This window comes from Rhamphochromis sp. 'chilingali' (genome assembly GCF_963969265.1).
Source record: "Rhamphochromis sp. 'chilingali' genome assembly, chromosome: 17".
NCBI classification, from domain to species: Eukaryota; Metazoa; Chordata; class Actinopteri; order Cichliformes; family Cichlidae; genus Rhamphochromis; species Rhamphochromis sp. 'chilingali'.
The window spans coordinates 28,489,076-28,513,081 of NC_137944.1; the positions used below are offsets into that span (position 1 = coordinate 28,489,076).

Consider the following 24,006-nt stretch of genomic DNA (forward strand, 5'->3'; position numbering starts at 1 on the left):
TAGTATTCACTTGTTTATTGGGCCAAATAACAGACTAAACAAAAACAAGGGCAAAAAAAGTATTTTAAATGTACCCACATTCAATTTTTGCCCAAATTTGAAACAGCGCTACCCATTTAGGTTAATTAAACTTGGGTCTGTCTTGACTCAACTACTTCCATGAGTGTAAAAGAAACAGAGTCATATGTCCCACAACAACATGAAAAATGGTAAACCATAAAAACAGCATTAAAAATTCAACATTTTAAAAAGCAAAGACATAAAGAGACTTAAGACCTCTTTACTATGTATATTGATTTATATAAAGCCGGGATTTTCAGCTTTACTAGGTGCAAATTAAATGTAAATGCTGAATTTTGGTTACAATAGTGGTTGTAAGCACAGTCTTTGGTTTATGTCTCTCAATTAAAAATGTATTAATTCCATTGTGTATGTCAGTTCTGTGACCACTTTCTACAATAAAAACAATTGTTCCATTTTCTTTGGTAATTATAAATGGGGTTTTTTCTTTAAAAAAAAAACATATATGCATTTATTACACTTCCAAAATTGTACAATAAAAGCAAATAGGCAAAGGTCTTTTGTAATCAATCTCCTGGTTCATATTTTAGTAATGATAATATTGCAGTATATTGTCTTCACATGTTAAGTACAACTTCTAAAGTATATTTTTTTTAGTTCAGAAAGAAGCTTTTTTTTATGCTATATTCAGTTATTAAAGAAGCGAATTGCTGTTCACTTCTGTAGTGGGAATAAACTGAGGCCTGTAATGGGATCTGTAATACACTTCTCAACTAGATGGAGGTATGTGAGGTTCTCCTTAGTGTTGGGGTCAAAGAAGCCCTTGGTGTCATCATCAGGATCCGATAAAATCTGGTTCATTTCTTCATCAAAGTAACCTCTTTCATATGCCACTTGTACAGGCACTCTGTGACTGTGCACTGGGTCAATTATTCCTCCAGTTGCAATTTGAGCTTCAAGGAGACGAATTCCATGATCTTTCACAATGAGATCTTTTTTCAAGGCCTGGAACAAAGAAATTGTTTTTCCAGTGTACGGATCTTTGTATCCTGTCACTGCCTTTTCTGCTGAGATCAGTTTGTTTTTCCACTCTTTCCCAACCACTCTTTGAGCCACAGCTTCCTCTACAGAAAGCTTTTTGTTGTTGACTGGGTCAATGATAAAGCCTGTGGCAGCTTGGGCTTCCAGCAGAACCAGAGATGTACCTGGAGTCAGCAGACCTTTGCTTTTAGCTTCATAGATACTCATTGTCTTTTTGGTGGACTGAACATAAACTCCTGCAATGCTGTTGGTCCCCTCAAGGTATTTGCGCACTGAATCCATTTCACTTACTTCTGTTACTGTAACTTTTCCAGCGCTAAGATCTTTGTAGAGTTTCTCATCAATGATTTTGGATTTGAGCAGCTCAGTAGCAGAGACATCTTTTCTGATTCCATGGAACTTTTCAACTTCACTAGTTTCTGTAATTGTAGTGGTGATGGTAGTTTTTGTTGTGCTACTGTCTACTTTAGTTTCTGGTGGCTGGGACATGACAATTGAAGAAGATGATGAGGTTGTGTCTTGTGTATGCTGCTCAATGATTGTCAGGATGATTTCTAAAAAGCGCTCTATTGTGATTGATCCAGCCTTGTACTGTTGCACAAGGTCTCTCCGCTTCTCTTCAATTATATATTTGGAGTAGAGTAGATCCCAGAGAGTCACAGTTTTTCCTCTGTATTTTCCTCCAGCTCGGGTTGTTGTTGTAGACTTCAGAATACGTTTAGTTGCCTCGTCCACAAAGAAGTAAAACTCTCCTTTCTTGACAATGACAAGTAAACTGAGGCCTGTAATGGGATCTGTAATACACCTCTCAACCAGCTGGAAGTATGTGAGGTTCTCCTTAGTGTTGGGGTCAAAGAAGCCCTTGGTGTCATCATCAGGATCCGATAAAATCTGGTTCATTTCTTCATCAAAGTAACCTCTTTCATATGCCACTTGTACAGGCACTCTGTGACTGTGCACTGGGTCAATTATTCCTCCAGTTGCAATTTGAGCTTCAAGGAGACGAATTCCATGATCTTTCACAATGAGATCTTTTTTCAAGGCCTGGAACAAAGAAATTGTTTTTCCAGTGTACGGATCTTTGTATCCTGTCACTGCCTTTTCTGCTGAGATCAGTTTTTTTTCCCAGTCTTTCCCAACCACTCCTTGAGCCACAGCTTCCTCTACAGAAAGCTTTTTGTTGTTGACTGGGTCAATGATAAAGCCTGTGGCAGCTTGGGCTTCCAGCAGAACCAGAGATGTACCTGGAGTCAGCAGACCTTTGCTTTTAGCTTCATAGATACTGAGGGTTTCGTGGGTGGACTGAAGATAAACTCCTGCAATGCTGTTGGTCCCCTCAAGGTATTTGCGCACTGAATCCATTTCACTTACTTCTGTTACTGTAACTTTTCCAGCACTAAGATCTTTGTAGAGCTTCTCATCGATGATTTTGGATTTGAGCAGCTCAGTAGCAGAGACATCTTTTCTGATTCCATGGAACTTTTCAACTTCACTAGTTTCTGTAATTGTTGTGGTTACAGTAGTTTTTGTTGTGCTACTATCTGCTTTAGTTTCTGGTGGTTGGGACATGACAATTGAAGAAGATGATGAGGTTGTGTCTTGTGTATGCTGCTCAATGATTGTCAGGATGATTTCCAAAAAGCGCTCTATTGTGATTGATCCAGCCTTGTACTGTTGCACAAGGTCTCTCCGCTTCTCCTCAGTGATGTATTTGGAGTAGAGTAGATCCCAGAGAGACACTGTTTGACCTCTGTATTTTCCTCCAGCTCGGGTTGTTGTTGTAGACTTCAGAATACGTTTAGTTGCCTCGTCCACAAAGAAGTAAAACTCTCCTTTCTTGACAATGACAAGTAAACTGAGGCCTGTAATGGGATCTGTAATACACCTCTCAACCAGCTGGAGGTATGTGAGGTTCTCCTTAGTGTTGGGGTCAAAGAAGCCCTTGGTGTCATCATCAGGATCCGATAAAATCTGGTTCATTTCTTCATCAAAGTAACCTCTTTCATATGCCACTTGTACAGGCACTCTGTGACTGTGCACTGGGTCAATTATTCCTCCAGTTGCAATTTGAGCTTCAAGGAGACGAATTCCATGATCTTTCACAATGAGATCTTTTTTCAAGGCCTGGAACAAAGAAATTGTTTTTCCAGTGTACGGATCTTTGTATCCTGTCACTGCCTTTTCTGCTGAGATCAGTTTGTTTTTCCACTCTTTCCCAACCACTCTTTGATCCACAGCTTCCTCTACAGAAAGCTTTTTGTTGTTGACTGGGTCAATGATAAAGCCTGTGGCAGCTTGGGCTTCCAGCAGAACCAGAGATGTACCTGGAGTCAGCAGACCTTTGCTTTTAGCTTCATAGATACTCATTGTCTTTTTGGTGGACTGAACATAAACTCCTGCAATGCTGTTGGTCCCCTCAAGGTATTTGCGCACTGAATCCATTTCACTTACTTCTGTTACTGTAACTTTTCCAGCGCTAAGATCTTTGTAGAGTTTCTCATCAATGATTTTGGATTTGAGCAGCTCAGTAGCAGAGACATCTTTTCTGATTCCATGGAACTTTTCAACTTCACTAGTTTCTGTAATTGTAGTGGTGATGGTAGTTTTTGTTGTGCTACTGTCTACTTTAGTTTCTGGTGGCTGGGACATGACAATTGAAGAAGATGATGAGGTTGTGTCTTGTGTATGCTGCTCAATGATTGTCAGGATGATTTCTAAAAAGCGCTCTATTGTGATTGATCCACCCTTGTACTGTTGCACAAGGTCTCTCCGCTTCTCCTCAGTGATGTATTTGGAGTAGAGTAGATCCCAGAGAGTCACAGTTTTTCCTCTGTATTTTCCTCCAGCTCGGGTTGTTGTTGTAGACTTCAGAATACGTTTAGTTGCCTCATCCACAAAGAAGTAAAACTCTCCTTTCTTGACAATGACAAGTAAACTGAGGCCTGTAATGGGATCTGTAATACACCTCTCAACCAGCTGGAGGTATGTGAGGTTCTCCTTAGTGTTGGGGTCAAAGAAGCCCTTGGTGTCATCATCAGGATCCGATAAAATCTGGTTCATTTCTTCATCAAAGTAACCTCTTTCATATGCCACTTGTACAGGCACTCTGTGACTGTGCACTGGGTCAATTATTCCTCCAGTTGCAATTTGAGCTTCAAGGAGACGAATTCCATGATCTTTCACAATGAGATCTTTTTTCAAGGCCTGGAACAAAGAAATTGTTTTTCCAGTGTACGGATCTTTGTATCCTGTCACTGCCTTTTCTGCTGAGATCAGTTTGTTTTTCCACTCTTTCCCAACCACTCTTTGAGCCACAGCTTCCTCTACAGAAAGCTTTTTGTTGTTGACTGGGTCAATGATAAAGCCTGTGGCAGCTTGGGCTTCCAGCAGAACCAGAGATGTACCTGGAGTCAGCAGACCTTTGCTTTTAGCTTCATAGATACTCATTGTCTTTTTGGTGGACTGAACATAAACTCCTGCAATGCTGTTGGTCCCCTCAAGGTATTTGCGCACTGAATCCATTTCACTTACTTCTGTTACTGTAACTTTTCCAGCGCTAAGATCTTTGTAGAGTTTCTCATCAATGATTTTGGATTTGAGCAGCTCAGTAGCAGAGACATCTTTTCTGATTCCATGGAACTTTTCAACTTCACTAGTTTCTGTAATTGTAGTGGTAATGCTAGTTTTTGTTGTGCTACTGTCTACTTTAGTTTCTGGTGGCTGGGACATGACAATTGAAGAAGATGATGAGGTTGTGTCTTGTGTATGCTGCTCAATGATTGTCAGGATGATTTCTAAAAAGCGCTCTATTGTGATTGATCCAGCCTTGTACTGTTGCACAAGGTCTCTCCGCTTCTCCTCAGTGATGTATTTGGAGTATAGTAGATCCCAGAGAGACACTGTTTGACCTCTGTATTTTCCTCCAGCTCGGGTTGTTGTTGTAGACTTCAGAATACGTTTAGTTGCCTCATCCACAAAGAAGTAAAACTCTCCTTTCTTGACAATGACAAGTAAACTGAGGCCTGTAATGGGATCTGTAATACACCTCTCAACTAGATGGAGGTATGTGAGGTTCTCCTTAGTGTTGGGGTCAAAGAAGCCCTTGGTGTCATCATCAGGATCCGATAAAATCTGGTTCATTTCTTCATCAAAGTAACCTCTTTCATATGCCACTTGTACAGGCACTCTGTGACTGTGCACTGGGTCAATTATTCCTCCAGTTGCAATTTGAGCTTCAAGGAGACGAATTCCATGATCTTTCACAATGAGATCTTTTTTCAAGGCCTGGAACAAAGAAATTGTTTTTCCAGTGTACGGATCTTTGTATCCTGTCACTGCCCTTTCTGCTGAGATCAGTTTGTTTTTCCACTCTTTCCCAACCACTCCTTGAGCCACAGCTTCCTCTACAGAAAGCTTTTTGTTGTTGACTGGGTCAATGATAAAGCCTGTGGCAGCTTGGGCTTCCAGCAGAACCAGAGATGTACCTGGAGTCAGCAGACCTTTGCTTTTAGCTTCATAGATACTCATTATCTTTTTGGTGGACTGAAGATAAACTCCTGCAATGCTGTTGGTCCCCTCAAGGTATTTGCGCACTGAATCCATTTCACTTACTTCTGTTACTGTAACTTTTCCAGCGCTAAGATCTTTGTAGAGTTTCTCATCAATGATTTTGGATTTGAGCAGCTCAGTAGCAGAGACATCCTTTCTGATTCCATGGAACTTTTCAACTTCACTAGTTTCTGTAATTGTAGTGGTGATGGTAGTTTTTGTTGTGCTACTGTCTACTTTAGTTTCTGGTGGTTGGGACATGACAATTGAAGAAGATGATGAGGTTGTGTCTTGTGTATGCTGCTCAATGATTGTCAGGATGATTTCTAAAAAGCGCTCTATTGTGATTGATCCACCCTTGTACTGTTGCACAAGGTCTCTCCGCTTCTCTTCAATTATATATTTGGAGTAGAGTAGATCCCAGAGAGACACTGTTTTTCCTCTGTATTTTCCTCCAGCTCGGGTTGTTGTTGTAGACTTCAGAATACGTTTAGTTGCCTCATCCACAAAGAAGTAAAACTCTCCTTTCTTGACAATGACAAGTAAACTGAGGCCTGTAATGGGATCTGTAATACACCTCTCAACCAGCTGGAGGTATGTGAGGTTCTCCTTAGTGTTGGGGTCAAAGAAGCCCTTGGTGTCATCATCAGGATCCGATAAAATCTGGTTCATTTCTTCATCAAAGTAACCTCTTTCATATGCCACTTGTACAGGCACTCTGTGACTGTGCACTGGGTCAATTATTCCTCCAGTTGCAATTTGAGCTTCAAGGAGACGAATTCCATGATCTTTCACAATGAGATCTTTTTTCAAGGCCTGGAACAAAGAAATTGTTTTTCCAGTGTACGGATCTTTGTATCCTGTCACTGCCTTTTCTGCTGAGATCAGTTTTTTTTCCCAGTCTTTCCCAACCACTCCTTGAGCCACAGCTTCCTCTACAGAAAGCTTTTTGTTGTTGACTGGGTCAATGATAAAGCCTGTGGCAGCTTGGGCTTCCAGCAGAACCAGAGATGTACCTGGAGTCAGCAGACCTTTGCTTTTAGCTTCATAGATACTGAGGGTTTCGTGGGTGGACTGAAGATAAACTCCTGCAATGCTGTTGGTCCCCTCAAGGTATTTGCGCACTGAATCCATTTCACTTACTTCTGTTACTGTAACTTTTCCAGCGCTAATGTCTTTGTAGAGTTTCTCATCAATGATTTTGGATTTGAGCAGCTCAGTAGCAGAGACATCTTTTCTGATTCCATGGAACTTTTCAACTTCACTAGTTTCTGTAATTGTTGTGGTTACAGTAGTTTTTGTTGTGCTACCATCTACTTTAGTTTCTGGTGGTTGGGACATGACAATTGAAGAAGATGATGAGGTTGTGTCTTGTGTATGCTGCTCAATGATTGTCAGGATGATTTCTAAAAAGCGCTCTATTGTGATTGATCCAGCCTTGTACTGTTGCACAAGGTCTCTCCGCTTCTCCTCAGTGATGTATTTGGAATAGAGTAGATCCCAGAGAGACACTGTTTGACCTCTGTATTTTCCTTCAGCTCGGGTTGTTGTTGTAGACTTCAGAATACATTTAGTTGCCTCATCCACAAAGAAGTAAAACTCTCCTTTCTTCACAATAGACAGTAAGTTAAGCTCTGTATTTGGGTCTCTGACGCACCTCTCAATCAGCTGGAGATATGTGAGGTTCTCCTGAGTGTTGGGGTCAAAGAAGCCCTTGGTGTCATCATCAGCATCAGATAAAATCTGGTTCATTTCTTCATCAAAGTAACCTCTCTGATATGCCACCTGTATGGGGACTCGATGGCTATGGACTGGATCGATTATTCCTCCAGTTGCAATTTGAGCTTCAAGGAGACGAATTCCATGATCTTTCACAATGAGATCCTTTTTCAAGGCCTGGAACAAAGAAATTGTTTGTCCAGTGTACGGATCTTTGTATCCTGTCACTGCCCTTTCTGCTGAGATCAGTTTTTTTTCCCACTCCTTCCCAACCACTCCTTGAGCCACAGCTTCTTCTACAGAAAGTTTCTTGTTGTTGATTGGGTCAATGATGAAGCCTGTGGCAGCTTGGGCTTCCAGCAGAACCAGAGAGGTACCTGGAGTCAGCAGACCTTTGCTTTTAGCTTCATAGATGCTCATCATCTTTTTTGTTGATTCAACTCTCACACCTGCTATACAGTTTGTTGCTCCAAGATACTTCTGAATATTTTCCATTTTGACAACAGTTTCTTCTGTTACTTCACCTTTTATAATTTGGGTGAAAAGGTCCTTTGAGATGATCTTTGACTCAAATAATTCACTGGCTGAGACTTGTTTTCGTAGTCCTTTGAACTTTCTTTCCTTGGATGATACCTCTGTGACTATAACTGTGAGTATTTCAATCATCTCCTCAATTTTGGTCACTCCTGTCCGGTATTGCTGTATAAGCTGCTCCCTTTTTTGTTCTGATATGTATTCAGATAGCAGCACTTCCCACAGTGTGACCTCCTTGTTTTTAAATTTTCCCACATTCAAGGTCATCATTTTGTTTTTCAAAGCATGCTCGATTTGCTCATCTGTGTGAAATACACGGGCTTTTTCTTCATGCAGCGGTAGGAGAAGTAGCCCAGTTTTATCATCTTTCTCACATCTATTCATGAGCGGACTGTATGACAGTTTTTCTTTGGTATTTGGGTCAAAGAATCCTTTTTCATCATCTGTGGGGTTCAACATAATTTTTTGAGTTTCTTCATCCAGACATCCTTTTTTGATAGCAATATGAATTGGCAGTCTGTGACTTTGATTTGGGTCAATAATTCCTCCTGTTGCTATCTGCACATCAAGTATCCGAAGGCCATAGCTTCTTTCTCTCAGCTTTTTTTGCATGGCTTCAAACAGTGATATTGTCACATCTGTATATGGATCTTTATACCCAGTGACAGCTCGTTCAGCTGAGAGAAGTTGCTCACGTACATCTGGCCCAATCAGTCTTCCTTTTACAGCCTCTTCCACAGCATGGAACTCATTTTTGAGGGGATCAATGATCCATCCTGTTGCAGCTTGAGCTTCAAGTAGTAGAAGTGCAATGCCAGGTGTCAACAGGTCTTCATTTCTTGCTTCATATATGCTCATCACTTTCTGGGATGGATAAACCTTCACTCCAGCAATGCTTCCAGATCCTTTTAGGTATCCTCTCACAGGTTCACTCTGCGCTATTGTTTCTAAATTGAGTTTTCCTTCTTTCACCTGTTTAAATGTTTCTGCATCAATGATTTCAGAATCCAGTAGTTGTTTTGCAGTGACATGCTTTCTCAGACCCATTATCATTTTGGGAGTTTCAGTCTTCTCCAGTTTTTCTATTGTGGTAATCACTAATGTGATTATGGTCTGGGTACTAATCTGCCTTGTTCTGTACTTTTCAATCAGTTCAAGTCGCTGATCCTCAGTAAAGTAGCCAGAATGAATCAAGTCCCATAGAGTAACCGATTTTCCAGAATAGTGTCCTACAGATATGCTGACACTTGTCTTTTCAAACTCTTCCTTAATCTCTGTGTCAGAATATATCTTTTTCTTTGTAGCTGTAGCTTTTGGTGTGTCATTCAGTGGCAGGAGAAACAGTCCAGTTTCCTTGTCTTTCACACATCTCCCCAACATCTCCATGTATGTCAGATTTTCTTTTGTGTTTGGGTCAAAAAAGCCCTTTGTGTCATCAGTTGGGTCTGTTAGGATTTGATTAAGTTCTTCATCAAAATATCCCTTCTTGTATGCAACTTCAAGGGGTAAGTGGAGACACTTTAAGGGATCGATGATACCACCTGTAGCAATCTGGGCCTCAAGTAAACGAATGCCATGCTGGTTGACAATAAGATCTTTTTTCAACGCTTGGAAGAGCGAGATCTTCTGACCTGTGTATGGATCTTTGTAACCAGTGACTGCTCTTTCCGCAGACAAAAGTTTTTCATACATCTGTGGACTAATCAACTTTTCTTTGAGAGCTTGTTCAACTGTAAGTTTTTTGTTATTCAGAGGATCAACAACAAATCCTGTAGCTGCTTGTGCTTCAAGGAGGCAAAGGGCAGTCCCAGGTGCAAGAATGCCAATTCTCTGTGCCTCGTGAATGCTTAGTTTTTTATTTGAAGGTTGCAGTATCAACCCAGCTACACAGCTTTTTCCTTGTAGGTAGGCTCTCACACTGTCCATTTTCATCACATCACTGCTTGTCATGTTTCCAGTGATCAAACTGTTGTAGGTGTTTTTATCCACAATTTTAAGATCCAAAAGATCCACAGCAGAGACTTCTCCTCTGAGACCTTCAAACTTCAGTCCTTCTTGCTGTCGTATCTCCTTACTCTCAATGATCTCTACAATGGTCTCAGTTAGTTGCTGAATTGTGATTTTCTTTGACCTGAAGAGCTTGAAAAACTCCTGTCGTTTGTCTTCAGACAGATATTCTGAGTTGATAAGATCCCACAATGTTGTGCGTTTGCCCTTGAACCTACCGTACTTTACAGTAACTATTGTTGTTTTAAACAATTCCCTAATGTTGTCATCTATCTTTATTTTGTTGCTCTTGCCTTTGAGAGGTAAGAGGCACAGGCCTGTACTAGGATCTGTTACACATCTGGCCATGAGCTGCAAGTATGTCAGGTTCTCGTGGGTGTTGGGGTCAAAGAATCCCTTGGTGTCATCACTTGGATCATCCAGGATCTGATTCATTTCTTCATTAAAGTACCCCTTCTTATAGGCCACATGGACAGGTATGCGATGGCTGTTCACTGGGTCGATGATCCCACCAGTGGCAATTTGGGCCTCCAGGAGCCTAATGCCATGGTCTTTTAGGATCAGGTCTTTTTGCATTGCTTGGAACAAAGAAATTATTTCTCCAGTGTATGGATCTTTGTATCCAGTAACCGCTTTCTCTGCCGATCGCAGCTTTTGACACACATCAGGCCCCACAATCTTTGCTTTGACAGCATCATCAACTGAAAACTTTCTATTTCCAATAGGGTCAATAATGAACCCTGTTGCTGCCTGTGCCTCCAGTAGAATCAGAGCAGTTCCTGGCATCAGCTTTCCTTTCTGTTTGGCCTGGTAGATGGTCATGATTTGAGAATCAGGAAGCATAATACCTGCGATGCTGTCTTTACCTTTTAAGTACACATTTACATTTTCATCTTCAATGACTTCCTTCACTGACTTCTTTCCCTTCTTCAGGTCCTCTAGGACCTCCTGACTAATGATATCGGCTTCCACAAGCTGCTTGGCTGTAACAGTGTCTCTGATACCTTCAAAGACGACTTGAGTTGTTTTCACTGACTTTTCTATCACTTCCAGAACTGTTGAAATGATCATCTTGATAGTTATCTTCCCCTCTCTGTATTTTCGAAAGATGTCTTGCCTCTGGTTTTCATCAAAATATTCTGACATCAGAAGTTCCCACAGAGATACTGTCATTCCTGTATATTTGCCATATGTCACTTTCACTTTCTCCATCTTGAAGGCTGTTTTAGTTTGGTAGTCAATGAAATCAAAATTTAGCCCATCTGATTTATCACGCAAAGGAAGGAGGCAGAGTCCAGTAGCAGGATCAGTGACACACCTTTCCATCAACTGAAGATAGGTTAGATTTTCTTCTGTGTTTGGATCAAAAAAGCCTTTTGTGTCATCCCCTGAATCCTCCAATATGGCATTCATTTGTTCATCAAAATAACCTCTCTTAAAGGCCACTTCTGTAGGAAGTCTGTGACTGTTGATTGGATCAATTATTCCACCTGTAGCAATTTGTGCTTCAAGTAGGCGGATTCCATGTTGTTTGACGATGAGGTCTTTTGAGAGTGCTTGAAACAGGGATATAGTTTCACTGGTGTATGGGTCTTTGTATCCGGTCACTGCCCGCTCAGCAGAGAGCAGCTTTGCATGATATTCTGGGCCAATAAGTTTGCTTTTGACAGCTTCATCCACAGTGTACTTTTTATTTTCTACAGGATCAATCATGTATCCAGTAGCAGCTTGTGCCTCCAAGAGAACAAGTGATGTCCCAGGCATCAGTATGCCTTGCTTCATGGCTTTATAAATGCTCATTCTCTGATTGGTTGAGAGTATAGCAATGCCTGCAATGCTGCCTTTGCCTTCCAGGTATTCTTTCACTGTTTCAATCAACATCACGTCCTGTGTTGTGGTCTTCCCCTTTTGCAGGTTATCATATGTTTCTTTGTCGATGATCTTTGATTCAAGGAGCTCGGTGGAGGAAATGCCTTTGCGCAGACCTTTGAAGGTGATGCAGACAGGAAGAAGCAACAGGCCTGTATCGGGCTCCACGATGCATTGCTTTTGGAGGCCTCTGTAGTTAAGATTTTGTTGCAAAGTTGGATGATAAAACACTCTGAGCTCTGACATTTGGTCCTTCAGCAAATCTTTTTCATAGTAGCCCTTCTGAATTGCAGAGTCAACTGAAATATTTGTCTTATCGACAGGATCAAACAGGCCTTTTGTGGCTATCTGTGCTTCCAGCAGCCTCAATCCATAATCTTTTGGAACTAAATCTTTTTGCATAGCTTGGAATACAGATATCATTTGGTTGGTGTAGGGGTCTACATACCCAGTGATGGCTTTTTCTGCTTTAAGGAGTTTGTCTTTCATCTCTGATCCAACTATTCCCTTTTTAACAGCATCCTCTACAGGAAGCTTTTGGTTGCTTACTGGATCTACAATACCTACTGTGGCAGCTTGTGCTTCAAGCAGAGCCAGTGCTGTTCCTGGCTTAAGCATACGCTTCTTCATGGCTTCATATATGGTTATCTTTGTCTTTGTCTTTTCCAGAAATATACCAGCCACAGGTTCATGGACTTTTGTGCAGGCATTTTGCTTCACACCGCCGTCCTTAAGGTTGGTGTCCATCTTGACCTAAAGGGCTGTGTTAACACATAAACAGTTACAGAGCTTGTTTTGTATATGGTATTTTATGCATTGTAAGTAATTGTAAAGCACAGCTCTAAGATACATTTGGGCACACTGCAGTTAAACTGCTTATAAAATACACATGTATTGATTTGTATGTTAAAAAAAAAAAAACTTGTCAGGTTTTTATACAGTTATTTTTTTATACACAAATTATTCAGACGTTCACCAAATTAGATGCAGTAAGACATTTTGTCGAAAAATTTCTTTTACTACTGCTGTTTTGCGCCATAATGCAATTTCTAACGTTACATGTTTGACAGTGACATTGTTATGTACTAACTGTAAAGCTATTTTCAGCTTTTCCCTTGCCACAAGGGGTCGCCACAGCAGCGAGCACCACAAGATTAATTGGGCAGAGTTTTATGCTGGATGCAACAGTGACCTTTCACTAGTAATAGAGACTAATGTGATAGAGAATATACTCCAGCAAGGTAGAGAAGGTTGTAGAATAGTTTGCAATGACAAATAGTACTGAAGTCTGGTAAAATTAACACATTAGTATCCAGCATAACTCTGAATCGCTTAAATAACTTAATAACTAGTCTGGAGCAATTGAAATTGAAATAGATGGTAATTAGTTTTATTTCTATTAATTGTAGTGTAAGTTTTGGAATATATTATCTTCCAACTGTAATATCAAACCTTTCAATTTCCTTAGGAGTACGTGGACAGCCTTGGATGCTCTCTGTTGTTCCAAAATACAAGATCCAACGCCAGTGGCTTCCTGGTTTTTACGATCTCAGGGCTTTGAAACTCCGTCCCTGGAAAGATAAGGCGGTTGTAATAAGTTTGATCTTAAACTTTGTGTTAATGATTTGATATTGAAATTAGTTTATGACATTTCTCATGAACTTTCTAAATCACATATGGGTAAAATACACACCATTTCATCACTGACCTATGCAGACTGCATATGAGACAATCCACAGGATGTAGGTAAAATGTTTTTTTTTCCTACTATGTTAGTAATACTTTAATTATAAGTTGTTACCATGACAATTATTCAAGTCTGTATGGCTTGCTTGCAAACAACTACTGTCCATGACTGACCCACCCACCCCATAAAAATAAAGCCTAACTGTACAGTCTGTGTGTATGTGTCTTATAAACCCATGTGGGCAGGTTTCTAATGCATCAATACTCTCTTTTGTTTTTCTTATCATTTCATCATGTCCCTGCACAGATTCAACAACAAAAGAAGCTATTAATTACATAATGTGTGAGAACGTCCCCCATTTGCTTTTGGCAATAATAATGGTGTGTCAAAACTGGAACAGCCAGATGCCCTGTTTTGCAACAACATGCAAAGGAAAACCAATAACTGCAAGTACAAGAGTTCATATCTCTTGCAATCCTGTGCACCAAAGTCTAAATCTGCAGAACTTTGTTTTGGGTTCCAGTAGAGATTAAAAGTTTTATAAACTTGTGGCTGAGTTTTGTTTGCTTGTTAGACCCTCATTTTTTATGTCAGCCAGAAAAGTCACAAAAGAGCTAAAGTCACCATGGCATAAAAATATCAGCTTCAAGGTAAAATAATATATAAATGTTTTAAAAAACTGAATCGATTTGCATTCCGGTCCAGTATTATTTAGATTAGAGATTAGATTAGATAAAACTTTATTAATCCCTTTTAAATTTAAAGAATCCCCATTTAAAGAACTTATAAAGAGCTTGTTTACAAATTCTACAACATAACCCAAATTTATACACATCCACTTGTACTTAGGGTACTAAACTGAAAAACAGGGAATAATAAAAGCAAATGTATAACCTTTAAGCATATTCTTATGTGGTACATGAGATGTTACTGTACTGAAAAAGCTTTACAAAGAGATTTTCAAAAAAATCTCAGTTAATTATTCTCATAGCTAGTAATTACTATTGCATACAAAAATGTAGTGATTTCTATGTATGTGTGGATGTGCAGATGTATGTACAGGTGCATGTTAGCTTCCCATGACCTCATACTGTTTCTGTTTTTTCTTTTTCTTTTTTTATTTTATCTTGTTGCATAAAAATGTTCCTAAACAAATAAAAAGTGTCAAAAAAAAATGTAGTGATTTCACAATTTTCTGAGAACCAGTCTTTCAGCCTTGTGGGGGTTGGTAACTGTCACAAATGATGTCATAACACCTGTGGGAGTCAACACAATAAGGCTCAGAAAAAAAGGGTGTGAACTGAAACTCAGCCAATCTACTCAGAAACATGTTAACTGTTAAGTCACAGATAAAGCTCCACTGTGTATGTGATTATTTTCACTTGTTTACTGTGGTAAAATGTTTGGTTTAGGCTGTGTGAGCTGCTCTACCTGAGAAGTGTATTTAACAGCTGTTATTGATAAAGTGGCAAAAAGATGCTCCAAGTAACCAAGATAAGCAGAGTAACACAAACAGCTGTGGATCTGAGGTCTGCTGAACTCTTTATTTGTACAAGAGCAGCAGGTCTGTGGCAGTTCGGTATCTCTACCTGCAAGTGCTCAATTTACATCTTGAGTTCGTCACCCACTTTGTAAATATTTGAATGTTTTTGAAGCTGTCAAGCATTTACTGTACATTTATGGCACCATCTGAATTTGCTTGTCATATCATAAAGGCAAATACATTTCCTGCACAAAGTTAACAAGTTACCTAACTCTGCAAACACAGCTTCACTGTTTACTGGTCTCTCCACTAAATGCCTTTTCCTCAGTGAAGGAAGGCACTGTCCGTTCAATGCAAGAGCAGATATAAAATAAATGACTTTTTAAAAGATTTCGCTTTCTTTTTTGTCTTTATAAGACCTCTAAGCACAACTGAGTGTATATTCAGAGGCCTCTTTATTAGGTATGATCTGCCACGTGTGTATTTCATCATAAAGTTCCATTTTTAGTGACACTGTTGCAAATGTGGAAATAGAATTATCTAGTACTCTTAGTTACAGTTGATCTTAGTCAGACTTGGTTTGCAGAGGTGTTTCTGGGCTTTATTGTTGGCACCAGCATACATGACACACCCCTGAACATACCAGAGTCCAGCAAACAACTCTGGAACCTCAGTGCTAAAAAACATAATTGACTTCACAGCTGTGTGATGGTGTTAAGGAGAACTAATTAGAGGCCTCACTAATGTAGAACTAAAGTTAAAAGAGCATTTAGTTACATTAGACTATACAGTAGTACCATAACAAAGAATCACTTTTGTGAGCTCTGACTTCTGTATTTTCTTGTAAAGTTAAATTATTTACTTTGATTTTAGATGAGGAAAGTCTTAAGAACCACAAGTAACAACTGATATAAAATAGTACCAGTTCAGTAAGAAAGTGGACTATATACTTCCTAAGGAATATATAATCACGTGACATGAACAAGTTATGATAATTCTAACTGTAAATCTTTAGGTTGAGCCAAGGATCTGTCTGGATAACAAGATGTTGGCATTGATAAACAGCTAACCTAGCATGCTTTTGTGGCGAATCAATAGAGCAGTTTTAAGATTGACACTGAACTACAAATTGCTCACAACTTTCTCTCACTTGTAGCAACAAGCCTAATTACATCCTATGTGCACTTCAGCCATTGTGGTGCATTTTTAATGCCACCCCAGCAATAAAATACAACTTACTGGCTAGGAATGAATGAGGCAATATAGTACCACTGATTCAGGCGTTGCACAACAGTTTTTGTAGCTGTAACTGCGGAAAGTCTTGGAGTCATTGTGTAAATAGATCCCAGGGGGATGTCAGCACAGTGTTTAGACTTGTTGAAAGCCTCATTAGTGACATACGGGTACATTTATTTTACCAGCGGCGGTCAAAGGTGATCAGTGAGGAATGTGCGCATTCCCTTTTATCTGAGGGTGTTGGCTAACAGGACAGGATAGACACACGTTCTGCTTCCTCTCGTTTTACTTTGCCAATGCAGTCTCCACTTTCTCACTCTGAAGAAAATAATTTTCTAAATGTGGTTCCAGTTTTATGTAAACGCAACTCAAGGAAAAAGTTTGTTTTCTTTAGAAAAACCAAAACAAAGACACTGCTGATTTTTACACAACCAAACTAAAAAAAGATTTTAAATAAACTTGCTCTTACCCAAACGTGCTTGGATGATATCCCAGCTCTGCACCGGCGAGCGTTCAGCTTCAGCTGGTATGAAAGATACCACAACCCTGAAGTGCTCCCAGCATCTCAGAGGTATTCACTCCTCAGTGGTCAGATATAAGGCAGGGCCAGCTAAGCCCCTCCCCTGTTGAGGTTCAGCCTCCTCGCCTGGGGGTGTGAGAGTGAGACAGCCGGAGATCCTTTGCACTGAGCTCAGGATGCCTGGAATTCCTGCAGACTTCCTCGGAGCATGTCTATTGTGCTCTAAAACAATAAGGGTGAGCAAATTGATTCTTTCTAAGTGTACAAAAGGTAAGGAGATTTATTAAAGTTATGCATAAGATAAAGTAAGCTTTGTTGACTGTACAAATTCTTAAGAGTCGTGAAGGTTCTTCACAAGGGTTTCATTCACTTTCCTAGTCAATATTTTTTACTTTTTGCAATGTGTAAACTGGACTTGGTGCGAAGCTTCCTTATCAAGCCGGCCAGGTTGTGACATGCAGAGCCGGATGCCCTCTGATTACACTGAGCTTTGTCCTTGTATTACAGCTTCCCTCAGGTTTGGCAGGTTTTCAAGTGTGGAAAGAAGAAACCCGACAGGCGTGATTGGCTTTTCTATCTTACTAACAAGAAAAAGTGTGTCACAAAACAGACTGTACGGAAAACACCTGTTGTTTGTTGTAAACCAGATGCAAAGACATTAGTCACATAAAAATGATAACGTCAATGTCTTATGACTGACATGTTTGTGGAAACTGTCTGAAAACCTTGTGATAAATCAAATTCCACAGATGTATGTGAGAACATGTTATGGGTAAGTAATTAATGGGTTTGTTTGACAATTTTTACATGCACGCTCCAAAGTTATTAGACAAATTGGCTTGTTTATATTTTAACTATATCTATAATCTAAAATAAAACCCAAATACAAACAGCTTAGCTTCTACAAGAGAACATATTGCATATCCTTTAAACGGACGGAACATTGTGTGCAAAGTTTCGCATGTAATTACCAAGTAATGTCAAATGAGTATATAAGGAAACTGCCATTTGTTTCCATCACCTACGTGTGGATTTTCACACCAAGAACAAACAGACAATGAAGATTAAAGTTAAGTTTTGAGTATTCTTACATTTTTCACTGTTGTTGTCGAGTGGCAAAAGTCAGGTGTGGTGGTCTCAAGTTTCTTAAGAACACAATGTGTCAAAAACATGCAAGTGGCCTTCAAAGATTACAGATGAGAGCACTCCCTCTGCGTGACTTGAAATCTCAGAGAGTGACATTATAATAGAACAAACTAGAATTTCTGCTGTAGGCTAAGAGACAAATCACTGCATAATAATAGCTTTGCTTTGCTAACATTTGAATTGGCAAAGAATGACAGATATATCACCATAAATATGCAGGAAACTAGGTTGGTGAGCCAAGGACACCCAGTTATTAAAATGTCACTCATAATTCATCAGAACAAGTAACTTACAAAACAGATTAATTTAACTTTGTTCATGCAACATAATATACGTAAAGGATTCAAAGCAAGTACAAAGTAGTGAATAAAATATCTGAAAAAGCGCAGTGAATTTAACCAAAACTCTACAAATGTTTCTTATGATGTGCCTTTTCAATAGTTTCTGTCACAGACCAAAATATATACTCAATGGCCATTTCATTAGTAACACCTTGCAGTAGCATATGATGTGAATGTGATGTGACTGGTACATGTGTGGTACTTATATGGCTCATCCACCACAGCCCAAAGGTGCTCTACTGGATTGAGATCTGGTGACTGTGGAAACCATTTGAACTCACCATCATGTTCAAGAAACCAGTCTAAGAGCTGAATACTGAATATATTTGTGAGGTTTGCACAATGCTCAGTAGGTACTAAGAGGCTGAAACGGTGCCAAAATATAAGAAAATTTAAAAAATATATGAGAAAGTTTTAGTCAGCTGTTGGTCACTCTTAATCTTTTTATTTTGTTAATTTTATTCATTGTATATCTTATTGTCTAAGTTACTCATGTTTTAATATTTAATATATATACTGATTTGTTTTTATCTTCTTTTTCACTTATGTATTTGTTTTATTGTTATTTAAATTTATTTCTTTGTCTGCTTAATGTATGGTTTTAACTGCTATCTCTGTTTTATTATTGGAAAGCACTTTGGTCAACTTTGTTGTTTTTAAAGTGTTATATAAAAAAGTTGGATTGGTTTGGAAAAAGAAAGCAAAACCTGAAAACTACAAAATGAGAACATAAAAAATGCACAGACAGAGAATTCCAAATAAACAAGGATTTAAAGACCCAAACCAAAAAAGTCCGGATCCGACACGTGCGAAGGACAATGAGAGGTAAATAAAGTTAAATAATGTGGGAGAGACAGATCTAGTTTAGTTCCAGTGTTGATTTGTGTCAGGTGAATGTGTGAGTAGGCAACTATTTGAAAAAACATGAAAAATATGTCTGTGTTATTTTTAACAGCTTATTAATAAATGCATAATAAATGGACTGACATTTATATAGCACTTTTCTACCTTGAGCACTCGATGTACTGCTCCAACACTCTTTAACCCCTTTTTTTTTTCTCAAATCTCTTTATTTGGTTTTCCAGTGTTCTTTATCATAAAGGCAACTAAGATTCAAATATAAATGATTACATATATACAATAGAAATTAAACAAAGTAAAAAATAAAAAAAATAAAAAAAAAGGGCAACAACAAACAACGTTGGACAGAGGATGCTATTTATCGAACTACCAATGAGGCTCAGTGACCATTTATATCTGTACAGTATTGAAGAAATCTATAAAAGGTTGCCAGGTTGAATGGAATTCCTCCAACCTCCCCTTTAGTAGGAGTTTAATTCTTTCCAGCTGCAAGTGTCTCAATACATCTTGTATTAACGCTGATGTGGTAGGAGGCACCTTTTGTTTCCAATTTAGTAGAATCAAACGGCGTGCCAGCAGCGTCACAAAACGTATCACATTATTTTGGGTGGCTGATAGGTCTACAACAACCGGCTTCACTCCAAATAAAGCACAGATTAGGTCTGGCTTAAGTGTTTTTTTTAGAATTTTAGACAAGATATGAAAGACATTATTCCAATATGTTGTTATACAGGGACAATTCCAAAACATATGCGCCAGTGAAGCAGGTTGCTGTTTACATCTTTTGCAGGACGAGTTTACATTGGGGAACATTTTTGACAGTTTCAACTTTGATAAATGGAGTCTATGTAGCACTTTAAACTGTAAGAGTCCATGACGAATGCAAACAGAGGAAGAGTGTACATTTTCCTGGGCTTTTGTCCATTGATTGTCTGTAATTCTCGTACCAAGGTCACACTGCCAGGCCTCTTTCAGATAGTCAAGTGTGACAGTTCCATCCAGTTGTGACAAAGCGTTGTGAATTTTTGTTATTAGTTCTTTCTTGAGTGGATCAAACTGAAATAAGTTATCTAAGTCAGAGTCTGGGGGCCGACCTGGAAAAGATGGAAAAAGCTTCCTTACAAAGCTTCTGATCTCTAAGTATTTGAAAAAGTCATTACTGTGCAAGTCAAATTTTTCTTGCAGTTGCCGGAATGTGGGAAAAACCTTGTTGATGAATAAATCCTTTATTGAGTGCAGCCCCTTGTGGTTCCATTGGAGAAATGAAATGTTTGAAAGTGATGGTGTGAATGATGCGTTATTCATGAGTGGAGTTAGTATGGAAGCTTCTTTCCACCCGAAATGTTTCCTTATCTGTGTCCAGATTTTAATTGTATGAGAGACTACAGGATTTTTAAAGTCATGTTTAGGGATAGGGAGAGCTGAATAGATCATAGCTTCTAATGAGGAGGGGTAGCAGCTTTCATTCTCCATCGCTGTCCAGTCGGCCCCCTTAGTCCGCAACCAAAACGACATGGAACGAACATTACATAACCAATAATACAGACGGAAGCATGGTAACCCCATCCCTCCCTGACATGTCGGTCTCTGCAGGTAGCTTTTCTTGATTCTTGGATTCTTTCTGTTCCATATGAAATAGGATATTAAGGAGTCTAATTTATTAAAAAAGGCTTTATTAATCACAATAGGGATACACTGAAATAAAAATAAGAATTTGGGAAGAATATTCATTCTAACAATGTTTATCCTCCCTGCTAGTGAAATTGGTAGATTAATCCATTTGTCTATGTTATTTTTGGTTTCATCATATAGTTTAGAGAGATTGTTCTTTAACCCTTTTTAACCCATTTGTACTAGCTTGCTTCTCACAGTATACCTGAGCATCTTGTCTAATGGTCACACTCACACTCCGATGGAAACATTGAGGGGTTCAGTATCTTAACCAAAAATATATTGATATGAAGACTGGAGGAGTTGGGAAGCAAACTGCCAAACTTCCAATTGGCCCATTTATTCTAACTTCCAAACCACAGGCCCCTGGGTTTTCATAAAGATTTTTTTTTCACAGCTCTGCGGACGTGATGAATTTCGCTTTTATTGTTTACCTGCCAAAATCCTGCAAGCTTCCACTTAAATCCAAAGCATGGGTCTAAGCATGTTGCCAAAAAAGCAGCCAGGTCTTTCTAAGGAAAATTCTTGAGTGTACTTAGTGTACGGTTGTGCATTTAATCTGTTACAGTTATTTGTGTAATATTATTTAAAGTGTTAATGGGAAATTTCTTATCCATAAGCTCTGAGTTAAGAATAAATAAATGTTCCTATTCCATTATCACAAAAAGGAAAAAAGGGCTTCAGCACTGTATTTACTGTGTTTATGAATACTTAATCTACAAGTGCAATACTATCTACAGGTGTAAACATATTGACATATGTTTCCAACACTAACTGCTCTAAAGATGTGCATAATTTTCAGCATTTCAGGAGTGAGGAAAAATCCAACATGCAGAGTGGAGGAGCAAAATTTCTGATTGGCAAATGATCCACTCCACCTCATCAACCAAATCCAACCATAGGCAAAAAGTTTTCATGAGCATAGATTTTTTGTTTTAATTGGATGACAGAGAAATTTCACGTTTATTGATTCCCTGGTAAAATCCTGCAACCTTCCACTTAACAGAGTTTTGGTAGAAATGCCGACAGATCAAAAGTACCTTCCATCTCCAACCAGATCAGCTGCGAGGGGGCAACTTCAGAATATTTAATGAAGATGCAACTCTCGCTCTCTTTTTTTAGGACAGTTTTTTCAATCACAAATTTCAAGCAACAATATAATGATCTATTGTACTTACAATATCGAAACTTCAACAGTTTAGTGCAGGAGTGTCAAACGTGTGGCTCACAGGCCGGATATTATTGTATAAGAGATCATTTCATGTATGTCAGTTAATAATGGCTTGTTGGTATGTGGGAGCTTAATCTTCAGCCCTGCTGAAAATCCATGCAGGCAGGGGTGGGACTTTATTTTGATGGGCACACCATCAAAAGGAAAGAAGGGGGCAGATGTTCCAAAGACAGCAGGTGTGCAGGCCAGGTGCACAGAGATAAATGCAAGTGTGTCAGGAAAAAGTGAAAAACGAGCAAAAGCATAAAACGAGTAGCATCTGGCTGCATTTCAATGATATTGGAGACTGGAAAGCTGAGTGAAGAAATTATAAAATTAGGACCTGGCTATAGTGATACCTTTTTATTTTCAGCAATCTAAAAAGGTTTTCATTTTGTCCAGGCCTTAAACCTCATGTGTGTTCTCCCTAGTAATAGCAATTGCATAAATGTGAGGCTGAATCTAAGCACTTGACGTAACTTAACTCTGACCATGAAACCACAGCCACTGTGCACCACTCACACACTGTTCTTTACTTTCAATCCATCACAGTACAGCAAACTAACCTGTTTATCCTGGGGATTTATATGGGAACGTCACACACATGTTTTTAATGTTTAATACAAGACTTTTTTTCTACCTGGTGCATTTGCAGTTACAGGGTTTAGTAACGATTAATTAAGTGTAATCAAGATTATGCAATCAAGGAATATATGACGCAGACCCAAGGATGATATATTGTGCTGAAGTATGTGTAAGTAAATGACTCTTCATCATTAAATATAATTACGACATGCTTTGTTCCATTTTAGTTCGTTTAAAACACCAGTCTGAGCTAAAAATTGGAGCCGTCATTTAAGACTCTATTTTGCCAAAGCTAGAGTTCCTTCTCGGGACCCTCTCCATGTTTTACATCGAAGCTAATCACATAATCCAAAGACCAGCCCGGCCCAGGCTTTTGTGGCAGCTAAAGCGACTTGCTCTCCTGTGCCAAATTTGCATTTTTTTACACTTATCAACCATCATCATCATGTTCAGTGTTGCGTGGCAAAACCTGGGTGTGGTGATCACACACCTCTGAAGAAAGGATGTGTGAAAATCATCATGGAGAAGGAACTTTGGTTTAAATACGGGAACACAGCTTTGTATGAATATAAATTAGGCTGATTCATTCTTAAGAGGTCACACTGACAGGCTTTGACTGTGGACTTGAACAGGAGTTAGCATTTCATCTGACACACTGGGACACATGTGGGCAAGCTGAGACTAAGCTGGCATAACGAGTCAATGAAGGAACAGTTGAGATAGAAATGACAACTATGTTTTGTTTGAATTAGTCACTAAAGTTATAAAATAGCCTCACCTAACTAATGACTTTAACTGCAACCTTATGCAAGATGTGCATGAAATGCATAGTTAGGTTTGGTATCTTAAAAAGTAAAAAGAAGAGGGCAACATTTATTTTTATTTTTTTGTCAATATGTAAAATGAGTAGAGTGATAGTGGATCAGAGGAGGCAGGTGGCTGAAGGAGAGAATTTGGACAAACTGCGTGGTGAGGGTGGGCAGGAGCAGAGTTGCAGACAAATGGCCAGAAAAGGGAGAATGATGGAACAGACTGAATTTAGAAAACTGGGCTGTTGGCTAGGAGAACATGGTAGAATACTGGACACAAACAAACACAAATAAGAGATTTTGGATGAAAATGGTAACGGTAGGAGTGCTGAAGATAAAGCAGTAGCAACACCAAGAGCAACGAAAAAGAAAAAAAAACATAAGAGAACAAATTCCTTGTTAAACTCGTGCAAAAATGTCATTAAAAACTTCCAGAAAAGCTTTTTAAAAAAAAAATACTGAATACTAAGAATTATAGTTTGATGTACATTTTCCTGGATACAGGCTAACAGAAAATGAAAATGGTTCTCTTTAAGTATTGCAGTGTTTCAATACTTTGACTTTCAATGAATTAAAACCACATACACACAATGTAATGCTATAACACACATACCACTATACCGACCATAGTGGGCCACCTAGACCAAAAATGCCTGTGGCGCAAATCTCTACATGTCAGGTTTTCTCAAATAATTAGATTTTGACACATTAAATTTAT

General features: G+C 39.0%; 1 protein-coding gene across 1 annotated transcript; it reads right to left on the bottom strand.

Moving 5' to 3' along the window:
- Positions 1-16,730, bottom strand: eppk1 (epiplakin 1). The gene is made up of 3 exons (XM_080863856.1): positions 16,615-16,730; positions 13,192-13,310; positions 1-12,500 (listed from the first exon to the last, which is right to left on the bottom strand). Exon 3 carries the CDS (start codon positions 12,484-12,486, stop codon positions 736-738), a length of 11,751 nt encoding a protein of 3,916 aa, XP_080719982.1. The 5' UTR covers positions 12,487-12,500; positions 13,192-13,310; positions 16,615-16,730; the 3' UTR covers positions 1-735.
- Positions 16,731-24,006: the final 7,276 nt, after the last annotated feature.